The 20,763-nt window shown below is 42.1% G+C and overlaps 1 protein-coding gene across 2 annotated transcripts in view; it reads left to right on the forward strand.

Annotated features, from left to right (window-relative positions):
* Positions 1 to 20,763, forward strand: part of gli3 (GLI family zinc finger 3) — a 363,740-nt gene that overhangs the window by 214,536 nt on the left and 128,441 nt on the right. For both annotated transcript variants that reach the window (XM_060900066.1, XM_060900067.1), the window contains one exon: positions 641 to 746. In XM_060900066.1, the coding sequence (XP_060756049.1) occupies positions 641 to 746 (106 nt within the window). The remainder of the gene's footprint in view (positions 1 to 640; positions 747 to 20,763) is intronic.

Genomic DNA, 20,763 nt, shown 5'->3' on the forward strand with positions numbered 1-20,763 from the left:
AGAGGAAACCCACGCAGACACGGGGAGAACATGCAAACTCCACACAGAAAGGCCCTCGCCGGCCACGGGGCTCGAACCCAGGACCTTCTTGCTGTGAGGCAACAGCGCTAACCACTACACTACCGTGCCGCCAATAGACTTCATTTTAAAACTATAATGAATTTCCTGGTTACACAGTTTACTTTGTGATTCTATAGGACACATTTTTAGAAGCGAGTTATTTATAATTACACTATCTGTTATCACCCAGATGAGGATGGGTTGCCTTTTGAGTCTGGTTCCTCTCAAGGTTTCTTCCTCATGTCATCTGAGGAAGTTTTTCCTTGCGACCGTTGCCACAAGCTTGCTCATCAAGGATAAATACATTTATTCGGGATAAAATTAGCTCATATGTTTAAAGTCTTTAATTTTCTGTGAAGCTGCTTTGCAACAGTGTCTGTTGTTAAAAGCACGATACAAATAAACTGACTTGACTTAAATAGGCACATGGAACAACTTTCCCAAAGGTACTAAGCCAGTCAGAGATTCACAGAATGGTATTGGCTGAAGTTTGCAGAGTGCCATGTTGAATGTCTGTTTGTGTATTTGAAATTATGATACTTGCTATGCATTGGACTCTGATACATATTTATTCCTTTAGCTCCGGCTCAGTTCTTCCCTGGATTCCACCCTCCTGTGCCAATCGATGACAGACATACACAGGGACGTTACATCTACGAGCCCTCTCCAGTACCACCGCTCCATGTGTGAGTGACAATAATACACACAGATCAACACTACAGGATATATTGACACCACATTTTAGATGTGATGCTCTGCACATGGGTTTTGCTAATTTTGGTACACTTAGTCAGCCGCAACCACTATATCAACATCTTACCAGCTCATTGACTCTCTGCATTGCTAAGAGTCAGCGCTTGCATTTCGTGGCTTTTTCTCACCTGACATGGAATTAAACTTTTGAACAATGAATGAAAAACAATGAATTTTTCAGAAAAAAAGTATATTCATTGGGTTAAAAATATTTCTGAAGGTATTTCTTCAGGCTTTAGGTTTGCCGAAGCATTTCTCAGCCTTCACTGAACCATATTTAACCATGTCATTTCAAGTTGTTGCATACAGGTCTGCTTTTGTTGCAGCAAAAATAAACTCTGGCTTGCATTACTAAGTGTCATAATTAATCAAAATTAATTTCTAAGAAAATATACAATTCAACACTTTATAATCATTAATATAATCAGCAGATTAGCTGATTATTGAAATAAGAATAAACACACAAGCACATACACACGCACTCATTCACACCTAGGAGCAATATTAACATAGTGAATTCACAAGTGTATATTCCACTGTACTATCATGTATACACACACAGCCATGATACAGGTCAACTATCACTAATCCTTTATAATAATACACACAAATTAATTATCAATTGTGGTTTGTACTTTAGATACAAAGAAGTCACAATTACAGAGTGACTAATCTGCCAGTATTTCAGATTTAGGCAGCATCTTTTTGCGGTGTTTTGTGTGTCTGTGCATGCAAGCATGTGTGTCGTGTGTATTAGGAGGTGTGTGAGCCATGCCTACCTGTGAGGTAAGATGCTTCTCTGAAGTGAGATCATCTGTTTTTCTTGGTATTAGAAATCAAAGGAGAAGCACGCCTGGCACTATGTCAACACATGTCACAAAACACGTAAATGAGCACCAGAGATGGCAATGCATTAGTGTGATTCCTCTAACTACAATGATCAAGTACTGTTAGAACATGCAGTCTAATCTTACATCAACATCTTACTACAACATCTGTTCAGCAAGACTTTACCACAGGCGCGCGCACACACACACACACACACACACACACACACGCTCTTGAGTGGAAGACTTGTTCAGCTGCTATAAATTCTTGCCTTTCCTGATTGAAAACAGGTACAGAAGTTTAGAAAACAGATGATGCATACGCATGGGCCCATGGATGGTGCCGGTTGGGAGCTACCAAATTGAAATAAGCCTTCCCACCCAAATTCTAATATCAAATGATATCTTTGACAGGATTATTAGGCTTTTCTTGTGCAAGCTGTTTAGACTTAATAGATCATATTTAATTCATGTACAGTACTGCACATTAACAAGCACATTAATATAAACCTTGCAGCTGAACAATTGCCAGAGCTGCTATTATAGAAAATTATTCAACACCTTCTGACCAATCAGAGTCAGCATACAGATTGTATTCCAAAATCTCGAATATGGACATGATGATTCGGGCCAAGAATGAAAAAGCCTTTAGTGGACACTGGTCCTTGATGAACTTTTTTCAAATTTTTTTGTTTCATTGCTTTAGTGTTGGCTTAAAGATTTATGATTTTACTGTGCATCTCTTGTATTTTTTATTTATCTGTGCTCAGTTGAACAGATGGGAAGTGATGATCACTGTATGAGCTGCAAATTGGTTGGGGCAGCTACTTGGTGCATTTTATGTTTAAATATTCTTTATCATTACTCTCTCTCTCTCCCTCCCTCTCCTTCACCCATATTCTAGTTATATCTCTCCAATGCAGTAATGCTGTTAAGAGTAATGAATTTTTTATGTCATCTCCACGCTTTCACCCCATGGGCTAAAGAGCAGTGTGAACAGACACAGAGAGAAATAGAGAGAGAGAGCGAAAGAAAGAAAGGCGCGAGGGATATGATTGATGTCCTGTGTCAGCGCAAACAAAATGGTAAATATAATTTAGCATTTAGCTTATGTGAAGATAATGGGCCAACACACGGCTCAAACAAGACTCAGACACACAATTCGCCATGCTTTATCAAGCAGCAGGAGAGGAGGAGAGAGTCACAGAACAGGTTAGAGAGAGAGAGGAAGCGCTAGAAATGGAGGAGGTGAATTAAATTAAAGTTGAAGTTGTGTACCTTTCTTATTTTATCTGCAGTGTGTGCTTGACTTGCCACACTTGTACTTAAGTGGTCAGGCAGTACCTGCTTAACAGTGTATGAGATATACCATAAGCCTTTATTCATAAGGAGAAAATGAATATGGCAAAGAATGATGATGGCATCCTTAATTGTTAATATTGTGTTTTGACATGGTGCATATTGCTCAGTAAGAAGTAATGGGTTGAATATAGTTACTGTATATCTGTTAACATGGAAAGAAAAAAGGTAATATTAAGCTATTATGCTTAAAAACTGTTATTCAATCTTTGGTGCACAGTTCAAAGCATGCACTTCAAAATAGTTACATCTAGAACCCTAAAAAGTTCCCCGATGTGTTCCTTTAGTGAAATAAAGGCCCTACATAGAATGGAAGGAGCTCTCATGCTGAAGATAAAAAGTTTGGTAAGCCACAATCCCTTTCTCTCTTTATGCCAGCATTCAGCTAATTTCCCTCTCAATTCCCTGAGCTGCACTGAGTCCCTACAATGGCCTGGACTTCCCAAGTGGATTCATATTACAATGCGAACTATAGCCTCTTCAGGCTTGCACAAAGGCAGCACCACCACCTGTCATAATCGCTCAGCTACCTCCAGACTTTAGCTAGGACATTGTTGTCACTCTTTATTCTCCTGACTCCAGAGAGGAGGTGGTCATTGCACTGTTTGCTTCTAACTCTGCTGAGGATGTTGCTACTCCAGAGGATGTTGTTGTTGCTTTGACTCCTCCTGACTCTGCAGAGGACTCTGCTTCATGCCACCAGCAAGGTGGTCTTAACGTTGTACTCTACTTTTGCTGAAGAAATTGCTCCTCCTGGGTAATGCTGGTATCAAGGGGTCCAGCAGCTTGTGGATGGTCTGCCAAAGGGTCCAAGACATTCTCTTTTGTCACTTTTGGGAGGTGTGCCTTAAAGGGTTACTGTGAGCATTTTTATGCAGTTTGCTATAAATGATGTCTTTCTTGTACAAATGCCTGTACAAAGCATGTAAACTTTTGGCACATTTTTATTTACCTCTTGTGTAAAAACTAGTGCTGTCAAAATTGTCGCGTTATTAACGCGTTAACTTGACTCAATTTTAACGGCAATAATTTTTTTATCGCGAGATTAACGCTCTGTGGCATGATGTAGGTTTTTCATAAGCTGTTGAAACTGCCAGGAACTTGGAACAGAGACTTTGGTTAGAAAACCAATAGCAGCTAGACTGTAATGCCACGCCCCGCACAACCAGAGTCCCCCCCCAAGAACCAGCGCGGGCAGGGCGCGCTAGTAGAGATGGGATTTATGGCTCTTTGATGGGATCCGCATCTTTGTGATCCGTTCTTTGAAAAGAGCCGTTCAAAAGACTGGCTAATTTGGCTCTTTTTAAATATTTATTCAGTTTTAAGAAGACAGCATCTAAAGAAGCCAGATCCCTCTGAACTGTAAACTCAATGCTATCCCAGAAATCCTTCCTGTAATATGCAAATTTGGCCGCCTCTGATTGGACAGCGTGACGCATCAACAGGCAGAAAGTGTAAAAGTACAAAATGTGTTAAGTGAGCTGAAACAGTAAAGATCAGATTCAATGCAATATTTATCAACGAACAACTTAAAGTTAATATAATAGTGTACTTTATATTATAATCAAGCATGTCAAGCCTACCGTCACTGTGGAACCTACCTCTCTTTAGTTGTAGACTAACTCAAACAGTAGATCACTTCACTCATGGTTCTCTTGCTAGCCCCGCGCCGGTGCTCAGCTTAGGTTTCACTTTGCAGTGGCTGTGTCAAGACGTGTTATGCTTTGCAATAAAAAAAAAAACATTGGTACAAAGCAAGCCCATTCACTTTTTTATGCTGATAAGAGAATTACAATGTTTTTTTATGTGACAAAAATGTGCGATTAAATTGCGATTAATCGCGAGTTAACTATGACTGTCGCGACATTAATCGCGATTAAATATTTTAATCGCTTGACAGCACTAGTAAAAACGTAATGTTACTGATGTACAACAATAGTGAAATAGTGATGTGTTTCTTTTGGAATTCTGACTCAGGAGATAATGCAGAAGAGTGTCTCTGCAACACTACATGCAGAGATATTGTGAAGAGGAACTTCTTCCGGGTATCATGTTGGATAATCCACTTTGACTAACACAAAGTGATACCTGCATGCAGATTAATCTAATGGCCTGAGAAGATCCATGCCAATTCTTTCGAAGGGGATCTCGATTAATGGTAATGGGCACAATGGCGCTTTTGACGTGGATGCTGGATTTACCAGCTGGCTTATGCGACAAGCCGTGCACCACCTGTGGACATCAGCACGAATCCCTGGCCAATAGAAGCGGGCCATGAGATGACTTAGTGTCTTATCCTGACCTAAGAGCCCAGCCATAGGGTTATGAAGAACCACATGGAATAAAAGTTCCCTGCAGCTCTTCGGGAACAACAACTGTGTCAACTCTTCTTTAGTCTGAACATCCTGCATCACTTGATAAAACCTATCCTTAGTGACAGAAAAATACGGGAAGGAAAGTGCAACATTAGGTTGGAGGTTTTGGCCATCGACTACTCTCACTTGGTCAGAAGCATGTCTCGGAGTCTCGTCGCACGTCTGCTCTAATGGGAAATCCCCTGGATTTTCCAAAGGGAAAAGAGGGGCGGTGCCCTCCCCACTCTCCATGTCATCATGACGCAGAGATGACGCAGATGGCCCTGGGACTGCCTCCCCAGCCAATATCGCCATGGGATTCCCCTGTGACCTGCTCCTGCAGGACCTATCCACTACTAACTGTTTTATCAATGTTTTAAACGCCGGCCAATCTGTCCCCAGGATAAGTGAATGGGTGAGACATGGGCTAACCACTGCCTCCACACTATGTTTTTTTTCCCTGGAAGTGAATAGTGACGGGCATTAGCAGATATTTGTGAACATCCCCGTGTATACACCTCACCTTCACCAATCATGCATTTCCCAGTGCCTCGCATTGAATCAGGCTTTGGTGCATGGAGGTCTGATTACAACCAGAATCCACCAAAGCCTGATGTATACCCCCTTGAATACTCACAGAGATGCGGTATGTTCCTGCTCAATCGGGGGAAGCCTGTGGTACATTAGGAATGTGAATCAGAAGTACTGCCTCTTTGTGGAAATGCTGATTCTGGGAAATCCCAGTCTTCTTGCTGCGCCAACAGGCCTGCCCAGATTTGTTCCTGATTTCAGTGGACACAGAGAGACAGAAGGGGTTAGCGGTAGCACAGACACAGAATGAGAGGGTTGAAGAGACATGACGAAAGACATGAGTGTGGAGAGTGGGTTTTGGGGGAGTTGGCTCCCATTTCCACAGGGCTGGGGTAGGGGAGGGGAGAGGAGAGAAAGGGGGACAAAGAGAGAAGCAGAGAGAAAAGAGAGAGCACCTACTCCCGAAAACACCGCCAGTTAGTCCTCAGCCACCTTGATCGCTCTGTCCAGCGATGCCGGGTGGTGGCACTGGACCCACTCCGCTGTTCATCTCAGCAGCCAAGCAATGAACTGCTCCAGTGTGACTGCATCGATGAGTCCCTCGACATTGCAATCTTCCGCCCCCAACCACTGCTGACAGGCATCCTGGAGCTGCTATCCGTAAGCGAATGGCTGACTGGCTTCCCCCAGTGTCAGCGTGCAGAAGTGCTGACGGAATTGTTTGGGGGTGCGGCTGGCATGCTGCAAGGTTGCACACTTCAGGTCGGTGTACTCCAGCCTGTTTTCAGCAGGCAGTTGCTGGGCTATGAGCAGCATTTTGCCAGTGAGGAGCGCAGTAGACGAGCCACTCACTGCTCATCCAGCTATGCCCATGCCTCTGCAGCTTGCTCAAAGAGCACTAGGAAGGCCTCAGGGTCATCATGCAGCCCCATTTTCCTGAGGGTGACATGGAGGAAGCCTGCTGACTTAGTGGCTGGGGCACCTGTGGGTGTGATGAGATGCAGGAGCACCTGGCGGTCCTCCTGCTGGGCCAGGAGCAATGCCTCAAAGCACCACTCCTGCTTGCGGTGCATGGTGACCAGCACCTGGTGCTGGTTTTGTTGGGTGATGGCAAAGGCATGGACAAACTCATTGAGTGCCGAGAGCTCCATGTAGGCATTTTGTTCCTCACTCTTGGCTTTTAGCATCAGCGTAACAATTCCCTGAAGTGAGATAATGAGGAACTGAGGAACATAAACACACATGGGGTGACACAGCTCTCTCTCTCATTACTGGCTATCTGCAAGACACACAAAGATGCACATTAATAGACCGCCAGTAATTAGACACAGGTGTAACTCATCCCATGTTACCTGCTGGTTCAACCTGGCTCCTCGCTATTCACAGCCAACGCTTGCCCATACCCTCGCTGCCACAGCTGCCATCACAGAAGTTTAATTTACCAAGGGTACTGACAACTCCATACTGTGACAGACCCTGGGTTTTGGACTTGTTGCTGGCAACAGTCTGAATGGTCCTTTTTGTCTTTGGTCTGGAGCACAAGGTGTCCATTTCTTCAAAAAAAGACCTGGAGTACTGATTCATCTGGCCACAGTACACATTTCCACTGTGTAATGGCCCATCCCAGATGCCTCTGAGCCCAGAGAAGTTGACAATGCTTCTGGACACAGTTAACATAAGCATAGGCGCCAATTTATATTTTCTGCCAGTGGGTGCGTGATTTATGCCCCCCCCCCCCCCCCCCCCCCCTTGCGACAACAAACATGCACAGAGCGCTGAAAGTGGACAGCTCCAGTCATTTTCACAAGTCAACAGATATGATCTGACATGAAAAATTTAACTGACGATACACCATAAAGTGTGAAAGTAATAATAAATGCCAACAGATTATTTCGTAAAAAGGCCAACATAAATCATACCAAGTGCACAATACAACACAAATCTGATATCACCGTGCCTGATGTGAGATGCTACAGGTCGCATTAACAGGCAACAGAAGTTACAGAATACTAACGTTCTTACACATACACAAAGATAGCCTCCAGGCCCACACAGTAAAATACAGTCAATCAACAAGTAGGCCCACACAGCTAAATAAACTTTTAAAGTTGGAATTGTTTTTACTCACCATTGATGCTTAATCTACTCCTTCAAGGGGAAAGTGTCTCTCCTTGCAGCTGTGCACTTGATGAATTCATCCAGGATTACATCCAGGTTCCGATTTTGTGAAATGTTCTTGTGACAGTTCATTCAAGCCACATGATTCGGTCTTCTTTGCCCCATTGTGGACCTTAGATATATTTTAAGTCACTGCAAGCCTGAAAATGACCTTTCTGAACTGCAGGATGTTACAGGGACAGTCAGGGCGAGTTTCACTAATTTGATTATCTCTGGCAGCATAGTTCTCAAATGCTCTCCCTGATCATCTTTCAGAAAGTCTACTACATCTTGAAAAGTAGCTAGGCAAATTTCTCCTTGTTTTGCTACATCTAAACACATATCATAATGCAGTGCGAGCCTGGTTTCATCCTGATCAATCCCAATGGAAATGCATGATATTTTTGCAGTCGCTCTTTCCAGTCACAAAATCTTCACTATCTTGCATGTATTTTAATCCTTTGGTGACTGACCCCTTGAAAATGGTTCCTCCAGGAACGATGACGTTTCAGTTGTCAAGACAACGGAAAAACTAAAATACAAGAGCATTTTGTTTTGTGCACAAGAGCATTGTGACGTATCTTTCTGTTTTTGTATTTTAGTTTTTCCGTTGTCTTGACAACTGAAAAGTCATCGTTCCTGGAGGAACCATTTTCAAGGGGTCAGTCACCAAAGGGTTTTAATGCAGAGGGACTAAATCTGCAGTTCAGGGATGTTGACACTGTTTCCATGATCTCAAGGTATTGCTGTCGGTATATTACTTTTGGTGTTTGAAAACTGTGAGGTGACACGCCTCCATCTTCCAGTCGGCCGGGAACATTTCTTGAGCTTGGCATGGTTGGGCTCTCCAAATTCAGGTCGTGTGCTGCTGCAGTAGTATTTTCCCAAAATTCCTTGAATCTCCCTTCACATAGACACTTCATGTCTTCTCTGAGCATGTCAACCATTTGTCTAGCTTTCTGTAGGTGCAGCTGGCTCTTTTAGAGTGCAGTATTGACTGTTTCCATGCGAGAGAAGAATTTCAGCATGAGTTTCAAGAAGAAAAATGTGCTAAATTTCTGCAGTTGCAAAAAAGACCATATGCTTTACCTCCCACATCACCTTTTTCGTTTGAAGACCGGTCCTCCAGAAATTCCAGTAGTGCACTGTAGTTGGAAGTAGTGGCTTGTAATGAGGCCGTTGTCAAGGTCCATTGTCTCAGGCACAGAGGTCTGAGGGTTTGTCTTTGCCTTGAAATTCTTGTAACCAGGTGAGTCACTTTGGCAAATTTCTGATGAGCATTATCATATCACATAGAAGTGACATAAAGTTGTGACATATGGGAATGTTTTCAGCAACATCATGCACAACCAAATTCATAACATGTGCAGTGCAATGGATATACCGTGCTCTGGGCTCCAGCTCCTGCATGTGAGCCTTTAGACCTGTTCTAACGCCGGACACATTTGACACGCTATCATAGCACTGTCCCCTATGTTTACTGACTGGCAGTGAGAATCTCATTAGAACATCTTTTAACAGCTGAAAAAGTGTCAGCTGTTGTTTTTGATGTCTCATGAAATCCTCATCTCATCTCATTATCTCTAGCCGCTTTATCCTTCTACAGGGTCGCAGGCAAGCTGGAGCCTATCCCAGCTGACTACGGGCGAAAGGCGGGGTACACCCTGGACAAGTCGCCAGGTCATCACAGGGCTGACACATAGACACAGACAACCATTCACACTCACATTCACACCTACAGTCAATTTAGAGTCACCAGTTAACCTAACCTGCATGTCTTTGGACTGTGGGGGAAACCGGAGCACCCGGAGGAAACCCACGCGGACACGGGGAGAACATGCAAACTCCACACAAAAAGGCCCTCGCCGGCCCCGGGGCTCGAACCCAGGACCTTCTTGCTGTGAGGCGACAGCGCTAACCACTACACCACCGTGCCGCCCCCATGAAATCCTAGGAAAAATTATTCTGGCTCCAGATTTTCAGTCACAAAACGTAAGCAAATGGGCACCTACTCTTTGACCATAATGTCAGCTGTTTCATCCATAATCACAGAGAAAAACTCAGCAGACTTTATTTCTTCAATTAGCATTCTCAGCATATCATGAGCCATAATTTCAGTCATCCGGTTGAAGACATCATGAAAGAGCCACTTGCTCTCCTTATGAACCAACCATGACTGCAACTCTGATACATCTTTAGCATGCAAGTTTAGCAACTGGATCAAATTGGACTCTGCATCTGTTTTCCCTCAAATCACCAACCCCTGACATGAAAGTTATTAAAGAGAGGATAGAATGGTCAACAAAGCGATTCTAGCATCAGCCATCTGCTTTTGTTTACCGACAGACATAGAAGCAGCAACATTAACACCTGCATTAGTCGCTGCAACAATGCTAGCAGCTGTGAGGTGCAGATTGGACTTCTCATATGATCTGAATCTTTCAAGTGCTTTAGCCCAGCTTGAAAAGCCATCTTTAACAAAAGCTTTCAAAGATTCTTGATCATGTGTTGATGATGGTAGCGGGGCACTCATATTTTTAGCTGTAGTACAAACCTTACAAAGCACTGTTTTTTTGTGGAGTCATAGGCTATCCAGGTAAATTTAATTTTCCAACTAGCCTGATAAGTCCTTCCCTTCTTTCATCCATCCTCAATGCTGTTGTGTGTGTATTTGCTGGAGGTACTGGTGGATATCAAGGCATCACTCAATTTTGTTTTCTAACCACAAATCTGTCCATTTTGTTAACATTAAAGCTCTCTCGTCAAGGCTAATGCACACGCAGTGAATGCTGGGTCAGGAGTAGTTTGGAAATAGATTGGATTGTCTGGAGTGATGCTCTGATTGGTGCTTAGGATTCTGAACAGGGGACTGAAGTGAAATAACCAATCACAGACGCATAGTCCCTTCATTTGGTCCAATCTAGCACCAGTTGTGAAGTTCTTATATCAAGTCATTGTAAATTTAACCTGGACATATGCTGGCACACATAGGTTCTCACCATTCTCTGTGGGTGCTCAAGCACCTGAGCACCTCCTTTTTGCACAGTAAATTTTTAACTGGCATTTTTGGATGTAACTCCCTATTGTAGTGCTTGACAAAGGTTTCCCACAGTAATCCCGAGCCAATGAGTTTATATTACCTGTAGCTGAATGATGGTTCTTGCTGCAGTGCCGCCGGAAGAATTGAAGATCACAGGTGTTCAGCTTAGGCTTGAGCCCTTGCCCTTTATGCATTGAAATTCCTTCAGATTCCTTGAATCGTTTAATGATATTATGTACTATAGAGGGTGAAATATCCAAATCCCTTCATATGTTTCTTTGAGGAACATTGTTTTTAAACATTTCAATAATTTTCTCATGCATTTGTTGACAAACTGGAGATCCTCAGCCCATCTTTGCTCATCAAACACTAGGTCTTTCCTGGATACTAAATTTGTAATCACTTCATTATTTAATTGTTTTACTTCATTATTATATCAATATATACCCAACAGAAATCCCACATTGCGGTTTTAGACCACTAAATAATCATCTTAAAAAAAGTTTAGGTTTGAAATCGTGATGTGGTTTACAGTTGTCTGTCTTTTTTTCCCCCCAAAGTGTATCGATTCCAGTTGACAGTAATGGAACTATAATGGTGGGAGGAAATTGTATTTCACTCTGTCAAACAGCATGTCAGACACTTGCTGTCAACCTGGCACCTTTTGCTGACATTTTGAAATTCTAAGTTCATCGTTGAATGAAGTCATAAAAATGATCTGCTTGAAGACCATGGTTTAGGTTAACGAACAGCTTGAACTTTACCTGAATTCTGCAATGCAGTCATACGCAGCATGTACTGAAAGGCTTTTTCTAAGCTGTCTGTTTGTGTGTGCCTGTATGTGCCTGTGTGTGTATGCCTGTGTGTGTATGCTTAAAGGTACATTTGGGATTGATGGAGCCTGGGGTGTAGAGGTTAAGGAAGAAAAATTGAATTGTTTTAACACAAGTTCTCCTAGGTGAACAGAATTAATTGTTATTAGTACTCTTAAATATATGCCTAAGTACAGGCAGGATATTATTGCAGTACTTCCCCATGCTGCCTCTCATTACAGCCTGTAATTACAGTTGCTTTTACCTTGTGGCTGTGCTATCAATCTAACCAGCACGCCTTCAGCTATGAGTGGGCATCAACAGCTACAAAAAGAGAGCCCCCACCTCCCCCCAAAAACCCTCCCAATGGTTATAACCACCTCATTTTCCTTGCCCTCTGCTGATCTGTTCAGTTGCACATTATTATTTTGGAAGGCTTTAATTGAAACATGTTTATTTATTACCCCTTTGGTTTGAGTGGAGGCTGCTAGCGTAGCACACTAACCACTGCTAACAGCCCTGATATGAGCGAACGGAATTAAATTAAAAGCTCATAAAATGAAATATGCCCCATATTAGCTGTTTGACACTTAATTTGCCTCTGAATGAGCAGAGGAAATCACAAATTAACTGTCCTTTGTGTTCTTTCTCCCGCTTTTCCCATGGCAGTGCTATTAGGCCAGAAGAAAGTGCAATTATGAACAAGAATAATTCATTCCAAAGAGTGCGCCGGTGTGCTGTTCAATATTAAAGAGTTACAGGGAAAGAAAGAGCAGGAAAGTTCACCTGTGTGGGTGCAATGCACAAAGACAAATACACAAAGTGGTTTGCTTTAAACCCATTAGAGGTCACAGTTACTACAGAGTGCAAGTTCATAAGCAAAAGAACACATTAGCAGATAATGACTAAAAATGACCCGTCATATATGGCACACTGTTTTAGGCTGATCACCTGTAAAAATGCTGATGACTTACTACTTGCTCTAACATGCTGCACTTGGGTTGTCTGTTAATTAACAAGCCCTTGCTAAGTGAGAGAAACATTTTACTGTACAGTGCACAGGGTATGTTTTACTCTAGCAATGAGCTTGAAACACTCTATTAGAGTCGACACACACTGACCAAAAGACATGGGCAAGAGGCAAGGCATTCTGCCCCCCCCCAAAAAACACACACACACACACACACACACATATATCTCATCTCATCTCATCTCATTATCTCAAGCTGCTTTATCCTTCTACAGGGTCGCAGGCAAGCTGGAGCCTATCCCAGCTGACTACGGGCGAAAGGCGGGGTACACCCTGGACAAGTCGCCAGGTCATCACAGGGCTGACACAGACACACAACCATTCACACTCACGGTCAATTTAGAGTCACCAGTTAACCTAACCTGCATGTCTTTGGACTGTGGGGGAAACCGGAGTACCCGGAGGAAACCCACGCAGACACGGGGAGAACATGCAAACTCCACACAGAAAGGCCCTCGCCAGCCCCGGGGCTCGAACCCGGACCTTCTTGCTGTGAGGCGACAGCGCTAACCACTACACCACCGTGCCGCCCCTACACACACACATATATATATATATATATATATTACATCACCAACATCCTTCACTGGGCAGGGGTCCACAATCCACCATTCGAAGAAGACTTTAAGGGCAGAAATATAGAGGTCATACCATAAGATGCAAGCTACTAATGAGTAGTAAGAATGGGAAGTTCAGATTGGAATTCACAAATAAATACATAGATGAGCCACAAGAGTTCTGGAAACAAGATTAACCTCTACCTAAGAAATGGAAAATCTGCTCATGATCCAAAACATACAAGCTCACTGTCAGAGAAAATGCTTCTAAATTACATTATTTTCTAATTTAGTTTAACAAATTTCATCACAAATTATATCTTTTTGACAATAACTAGAGTAAAAAGTGGAATCTTTGAAATATTTACATGAATTTCAGAGTTTCTTAGGATTTGATATGTCTTTTAGTATGAAAATCTGACCTTTTGTACAAAGCAGTTAACATTGTCAATATCACAAATTTGCTTACATTTAAATAGGGACCAAGAAATAGTGCAGAGTCCTGAATACTAAATATTCAAGATATTGAACTTTTACTTTCTTTGTTTTAAATATTTAAAACATTCTAAAAACCTTCTGTTTATTTCCAATTTTAAATAAAATAAATTCCAGATTTTCCGTGTTGTCTCAAGACTTTTGGACCCCACTGTAAAGTAAAAGATTTTTACTTTACTGTACAAAAAGTAAAAATATTTTAATAAAAATATAATTTTAAAAATACCTCTCTGATGGCTATACCAGCCCATGAAGTCTTATAAAATTGATATAATAGATGGAACCTATATAAGCAACACTTCTACAAATAAAAAAGTAGTAAAGTTTGTGGAATTTGTTGAATTTATTTACTTGGATATTTTATTATTTTGTTAGTAATGAGATTATTCTGATTGACTGTAAAACTAAAGCTGAATCAAACTGAAAGAACTGAAAGGATAGAAATGATCAAATAAAATAATGAGAGGATTGAATCTCGTCAGTAGGCCCGTATTTGCCCATTTCCACTGGGATGAAAAACTGAAGCTCCCTTGCATTTCTCTCGCTCTGTCGCTCTCTCTTAATCCCTCGTTCTTGCAGTGTGGTGCGAGGACAGCTGGTCAGGCAGTGGCTGGCCTCATGATTAATGATGTTTATAGTTGACAGAAAGCTCCTTTATTTATCTGTATTGCTGCTTAGCAGATACCATCAGTCACCTGAATGAAAAATATTCACTCATACCAATTTTGCAGTATAATTGAGTGGAGTCACTTCCCCTCTCTCGTCTTCTTTCCCTTACCCTGCTGTCTCCTTCTCTTTCTTCTCTTGCTCTTTCAGCACTATCTGGCAGGCTTATCATTGCCACAGTAATTTTTGTGCTGCCTTGTTTGATATGGTGAGGTTGGCTTTAGCCACATTTGACATTAAGCTGCTTCAATTTTCGCCTAAGAAAGAGAGATTGAGAGAATGAAAAGATGCAAAGAAAGTTACGTGCCACTTTTTGAAAATGACTGCTTTTTTTCTTGAGCAATTTCAGGATTTCAAAAGAAGTGAGATAAATTCTGAAGGAGAAATTGGAACAGATTGAAGTCCTATCACCCCTCCCCCCAACCCTTGGTTTCATAGCCTAAATGGTTGGACACTTTTTTCCCCACTATAAGCCTTTAAGACGAAACAGAATATTATGCAAGGATCAGGCTGTAGATAGTGTGAGGCAAAACAGAAAAGTATAGAAAAGAGCAAACGGAGGAAAGAACAAATAAATGAAAGTCCTCTCAAAGCATTTAAAAATAACATTTTAAAAACATGAAAATAATTTATTAAGCAATTACATTTATCATTCAGTAATTACACATGTAATGTCTGGATTTTATAATACATTCATCATCTTACCAAAATTTGAAATTGTATTTGTGAGATTATATAATTCTTTCAAAAATATATGTACACAGTATAATTTGTTTCTATGACAAAAGAATTTTAAGATTTAACTTTTATATATATGAACAGGCTCATGGTTTATGAGCCTGGTTTACTCGTGGTGTATGTCATGACAGGGTAATTTTTATTGAACTGTAAGCTATTATTAATAATGGTAATTAGTATAAATATACAGGTAATTATAGAAAATCGTGCACACTGATTGGTCGAGAAATCCATACTATTTCTTGATAATCACCTCGGGTGACTTGGTAAAATGGCTGCCAATCGCTTTGTCACTGTAAGTGAGGGAAGAATTAGAAATTATGAAAGAAAATGCTGTTCTTAAAAGCACTAAATATACTACAAAGTTTGGTCTAAAAACATTCAAAAGTAAGGTGGAATTGTGATTTATGTTATCGATTTCAAAACAAAGCATTTTATGTGACTCAGCAAAGATAATGACACAAGTCTGCCTGTGCCTTTATTGCATTTGCATGCCACTTTTGAAGTTTGAAATAAATTATTTTTCAATATGATTTTTAAAAAATAATCACCTGTGTATCTATACTAAAACAATTATCTGCCTCAGGCTCAGTGAATATCGGTGAATAATAACCTTGACTTCATCTCGGTTATTATTCACCAATATTCACTTCATAATTGTTAATTGTAACATTCTCAAGGCTTGTGGGAAATAGGAAATGGGAGACAAGCTTGACAACTCAAGGTGTATTTTATTTTTAGTTTTTAGATAACTTTTCAGCGACTTTATTTTTCTTTGATCTTTACAGACACACGTACACACAGATGGTGATGGGTAGGCCGGCTCTGTCTCACTAGTTACTGGCTTCTTTTCTGCAAGAGCACAAGAGACACACATAAATAGTCATCAAGTCATCAAACATATGTTACCTGCTGGTTCTACCTGACTCCTCGCCTCCTACAGCTGATACTCGATCACAAGTGCTGCCGCATACCCCTACCACCCCACTCAGGCTGGGGAGCCATCTGGCCTACAGCTGACTCCCCCCCCGGTGGGAGAGGTAATCCATCACCACCATCTGTGCCCCCGGACTGTGGACCACCTTGAACTTAAAGAGCCGAAGAGCCAGATACCAACAGTTGATCTTCGTGTTGGCATCCTTCATGCAGTGAAGCCACTGAAGTGGGGCATAGTCAGAATAGAGAGTGAAAGGGCATTCCAGCAGGTAGTATTGGAGAGTGAGGCCTGTCATTTGGTAGCAAGACACTCCTTCTCAATCATGATGTGGGGGCGTCGTGGCTCAGGTGGATAAGGCGCCATACCATAAATCCGGGGACCCGGGTTTGATTCCGACCCGAGGTCATTTCACGATCCCTCCCCATCTCTCTCTCCCGCTCATTTCCTGTCTCTACACTGTCCTATCCAATAAAGGTGAAAAAAAGCCCAAAAAAAATCTTAAAAAAAAAATCATGATGTACCGACTCTACCGCACCAAGTGCTTGCGGCTGATGTACAGCACAGGGTGCTCCTCCTCCACCACCTGGGACAAAACAGCCCCCAGATCTCTGTCTGAGGCAGCAATCTGCAAGACAACATGGGAGAGAAAAGTCAGGGGAGTGTAAGGGCATGCCCCCACATAAAACCCCTTTAACCTGGGTGAAAGCCTGTTTGCTTGCCTCCATCCACTGGACCAGATCTGGTGACCTCTTTTTAGTGAGGTCAGTCAGCAGGCTGGTGATATCCGAAAAATTAGGTACAAACCTTCTCTAATAGCCAGCCAGCCCCAGGAACTACTGCTTCACCTCCTTTTTGGTCTTGGGTCTCGGGCAGGCCAAAATTGCTGCAGACTTGTCTATTTGAGGACATACCTACCCATGACACAATTGGAAGTCCAGATACCATATATCCACTCGCCCACTTGCACACTACCTTGGGTTTGCTGTGAGTCCCATGTATCTCAACAAACTCAGGACAGTCCTCAGATGTTGTAAATGCTGCTGCCAATCATTACTGTAAATAATGATGTCATCTAAATAGGCAGTGGCATATTCAACACACTTTGTGGGTTGAAGATTCTGTCCACGAGACACTGAAATGTCGCTGGGGCCCCAACCAGAAGGGTGACAAACTGTTGTAACCCAAATAGAGTGGAAAAGACCATTTTTTCTTGAGATATTGGTGTCAAGGGTATCTGCCAATATCCATTAGTCAAATCCAGTGTCAAATAAAAGCAAGCCGTGCCTAACTGAGCTAGCAGTTCATCAGTGTGAAGCATTGGATATGCATCAAATTTAGACACTGTGTTGACTTTTCTAATGTCTACACAGAACGAGACCTCATTTTTATGAACTAAAACCACCAGGCTGCTCCAATCACTGTGTGACTCATTGATTACCCCCATGTTGAGCATAGCCTTGAGTTCATCCCAAACCACAGTTTGTGTTCAGGGAGCTGATACAGGTGGCTGCGTACCACCAGAGAAAACCTAGAGGAGTCTCAATGTGGTACTCTACCAGGTTACTGCAACTGGGCAGAGGCAAAAAACACATTGGAGAATTCCTGATGCAACCTAGGAACCTGGTTTCCCTGGAATAGGGAGAGGTGGTCCCCACAATGGACCGGGGTCAATTGGACCACACTTTTTGAACTTACTTCCGGTCTCAGCTTCTCCCTCTTGGGAACCACCATTGCCAGAGCCACAGGAACCTCCTCTCTTCATGGTTTCAGGAGACTGAACTGGTAAATCTGAAGTGTATTTCCTCTATCCATTTGCCTGACCTCATAGTCGACTTCTCTGACTTGAACACGGAAGAGTGCTTCCACAATACTGCATGCAGAAATGTTGTGTAGAGGCACTGCTTCCGGGTATTGCATTGCATAGTCCACTAACACTAATACAAAGTGATACCTTTGTGCAGATTATTCTAATGAACTGATGAGAGCCATACAAATTCTTGTAAGGGAATCTTGAACAATAGAAAAGAGCACAATGGTACGTTTGAGGTGGCCAATGGATTCACCAGCTGACATTTGTGACATGTCATGCACCACCTGTGAACTTCGCCACGAATGCCCAGTCAATAGAAGCAGGCCATAAGTCAGTTCAGTGTTTTATCCTGACCTAAATGCCCCTCCATAGGGTTATGATGATCTCCATGGAATAAAAGTTCCCTATGGCTCTTCGGGACCAACAACTGGGTCATTTCCTCTCCTGTTTGAGTGTCCTGTGTCACTCGATATACCCTATCTTTAAGGACAGAAAAATGCAGGTAGGAGAGTGCAACATCAGGCTGGAAGTTTTAACCATTGATTACTGTTGCTTGGTCAAAAGCATGCCTCAGAATTTTATCTACCAACTGCTCCAATGGGAAATCCTGAAAGGAAATCCATGCAGAGAGTGGAGGGCCAGAACACTCCCCACTCTCCATGTCCCCCTGATCTGGAGCTGATGCTGACAGCCCTAAGACTACCTTCCTAGAAAGTGCTGCACTGGAATCCCCATGAGTTTGCTGCAGCAGAACCCATCCACAAATGAATGTTTGACTAATATTTTAACCCTTTGGGGTTCGAGAGCTTCACCGGTGAAGCTTGGCAGGTTTAGAATGAGTAGGTCATGTATTTAGATAAATATCTTCAAGTTTTTATCATACAAGCATGATAAACACATTACCCAAAACTTTATACTTTACACTTTTCTATGTGTCCACTGCCAGATAATATTATATTTTTTAAATTACCTAAATTAGATGAAACATAAAACTTGTCACCTTAGGCCAAGTTTACATTAGGCCGTATCTGTCTCGTTTTCTTCGCGGATGCACTGTCTGTTTACATTAAAACGCCTGGAAACGCCGGGAAACGGGAATCCGCCAGGGTCCACGTATTCAATCCAGATCGTGTCTGGTCCAGTGCTGTGTAAACATTGAGAATACGCGGATACGCTGTGCTGAGCTCTAGCTGGCATCGTCATTGGACAACGTCACTGTGACATCCACCTTCCTGATTCGCTGGCGTTGGTCATGTGACGCGACTGCTGAAAAACGGCTCGGACTTCCGCCTTGTATCACCTTTCATTAAAGAGTATAAAAGTATGAAAATACTGCAAATACTGATGCAAATACTGCCCATTGTGTAGTTATGATTGTCTTTAGGCTTGCCATCCTTCCACTTGCAAGTGGTAAGTGACGCGCATGCCCGACATGCACTGAGATCACACACACAGCGGCTCAGTCCCAAATCACTGCTTGTGCGCTCCACTCGTGCGCTCTGTGAGCTGCGCAGGGCCGGAGTGCGCACCCTCCAGAGGGCACTCGCTGTTCAGGGCGGAGTGATTTGGAGTGCAGGATGCCTGCGGAGCCGAGCGTATCCGTGTATTGGCGTTGCTGTGTGCACGCGAATCATGTATTGGCGTTGCTGTGTGCACACTAATCGTTTTAAAAACGTTAATCTGATGATCCGCTGATATGGTCTAATGTAAACCCCACCTTACTCAGTCACACCGGAGTCAGAGTGCTGAGTGCCCTCTTATGCATTCATAAAAGACTATTCATATGGTAACAGCAGGATAATCACTTTCACTCTTTGGGTTTCGATTGGTTCCTCTTTTGTAGTGGGAACGCCCACCGTAAACAGGATAAAATCTGTCAGCCATTGTTTAGGCTACCTGTTTGGATTCAATTCATGATTCAGAACAGCAATTCAATTTCAGGACAGCAATTCAATTCAATCTTGAGAACTGTGACCCTATTGATGAGCGGTGCCTTTTTTTTTTTTTTTTTACTTCGACCCGATCCAGCCGAAGATCAACTCAAGTAAGTGTAAATATTTCTTCTTTTGGTTGATATGTGTGTGTTGTAGTGCATACACAGGAAAAAAATGACTGAGCAAGTTTTCCAGAGTTAAAAGTATTTTCCTCAAAAATAGTTAATTTTGCTCTATTTTGAGTTTAGAGAGTACAATTTGGAGTTGGAGTGGGAGCAAAATTACAGAGTAATTATTTAAGAGTAACAGATGTAGGTACAATAGTACCATGTCTCACATGGTGCATGAAAATTTTGTATGTGCAATTGCACTCCTCACATGAGGCACCAAATTATGTACAGTGGCGCTTGAAAGTTTGTGAACCCTTTAGAATTTTCTATATTTCTGCATAAATATGACCTAAAACATCATCAGATTTTCACCCAAGTCCTAAAAGTAGATAAAGAGAACCCAGTTAAACAAATGAGATAAAAATATTATACTTGGTCATTTATTTATTGAGAAAAATGATCCAATATTACATATCTGTGAGTGGCAAAAGTATGTGAACCTCTAGGATTAGCAGTTAATTTGAAGGTGAAATTCGAGTCAGGTGTTTTCAATCAATGGGATGACAATCAGGTGTGAGTGGGCATCCTTGTTT

This window comes from Neoarius graeffei, chromosome 19, assembly GCF_027579695.1.
Source record: "Neoarius graeffei isolate fNeoGra1 chromosome 19, fNeoGra1.pri, whole genome shotgun sequence".
Lineage (NCBI taxonomy): Eukaryota > Metazoa > Chordata > Actinopteri > Siluriformes > Ariidae > Neoarius > Neoarius graeffei.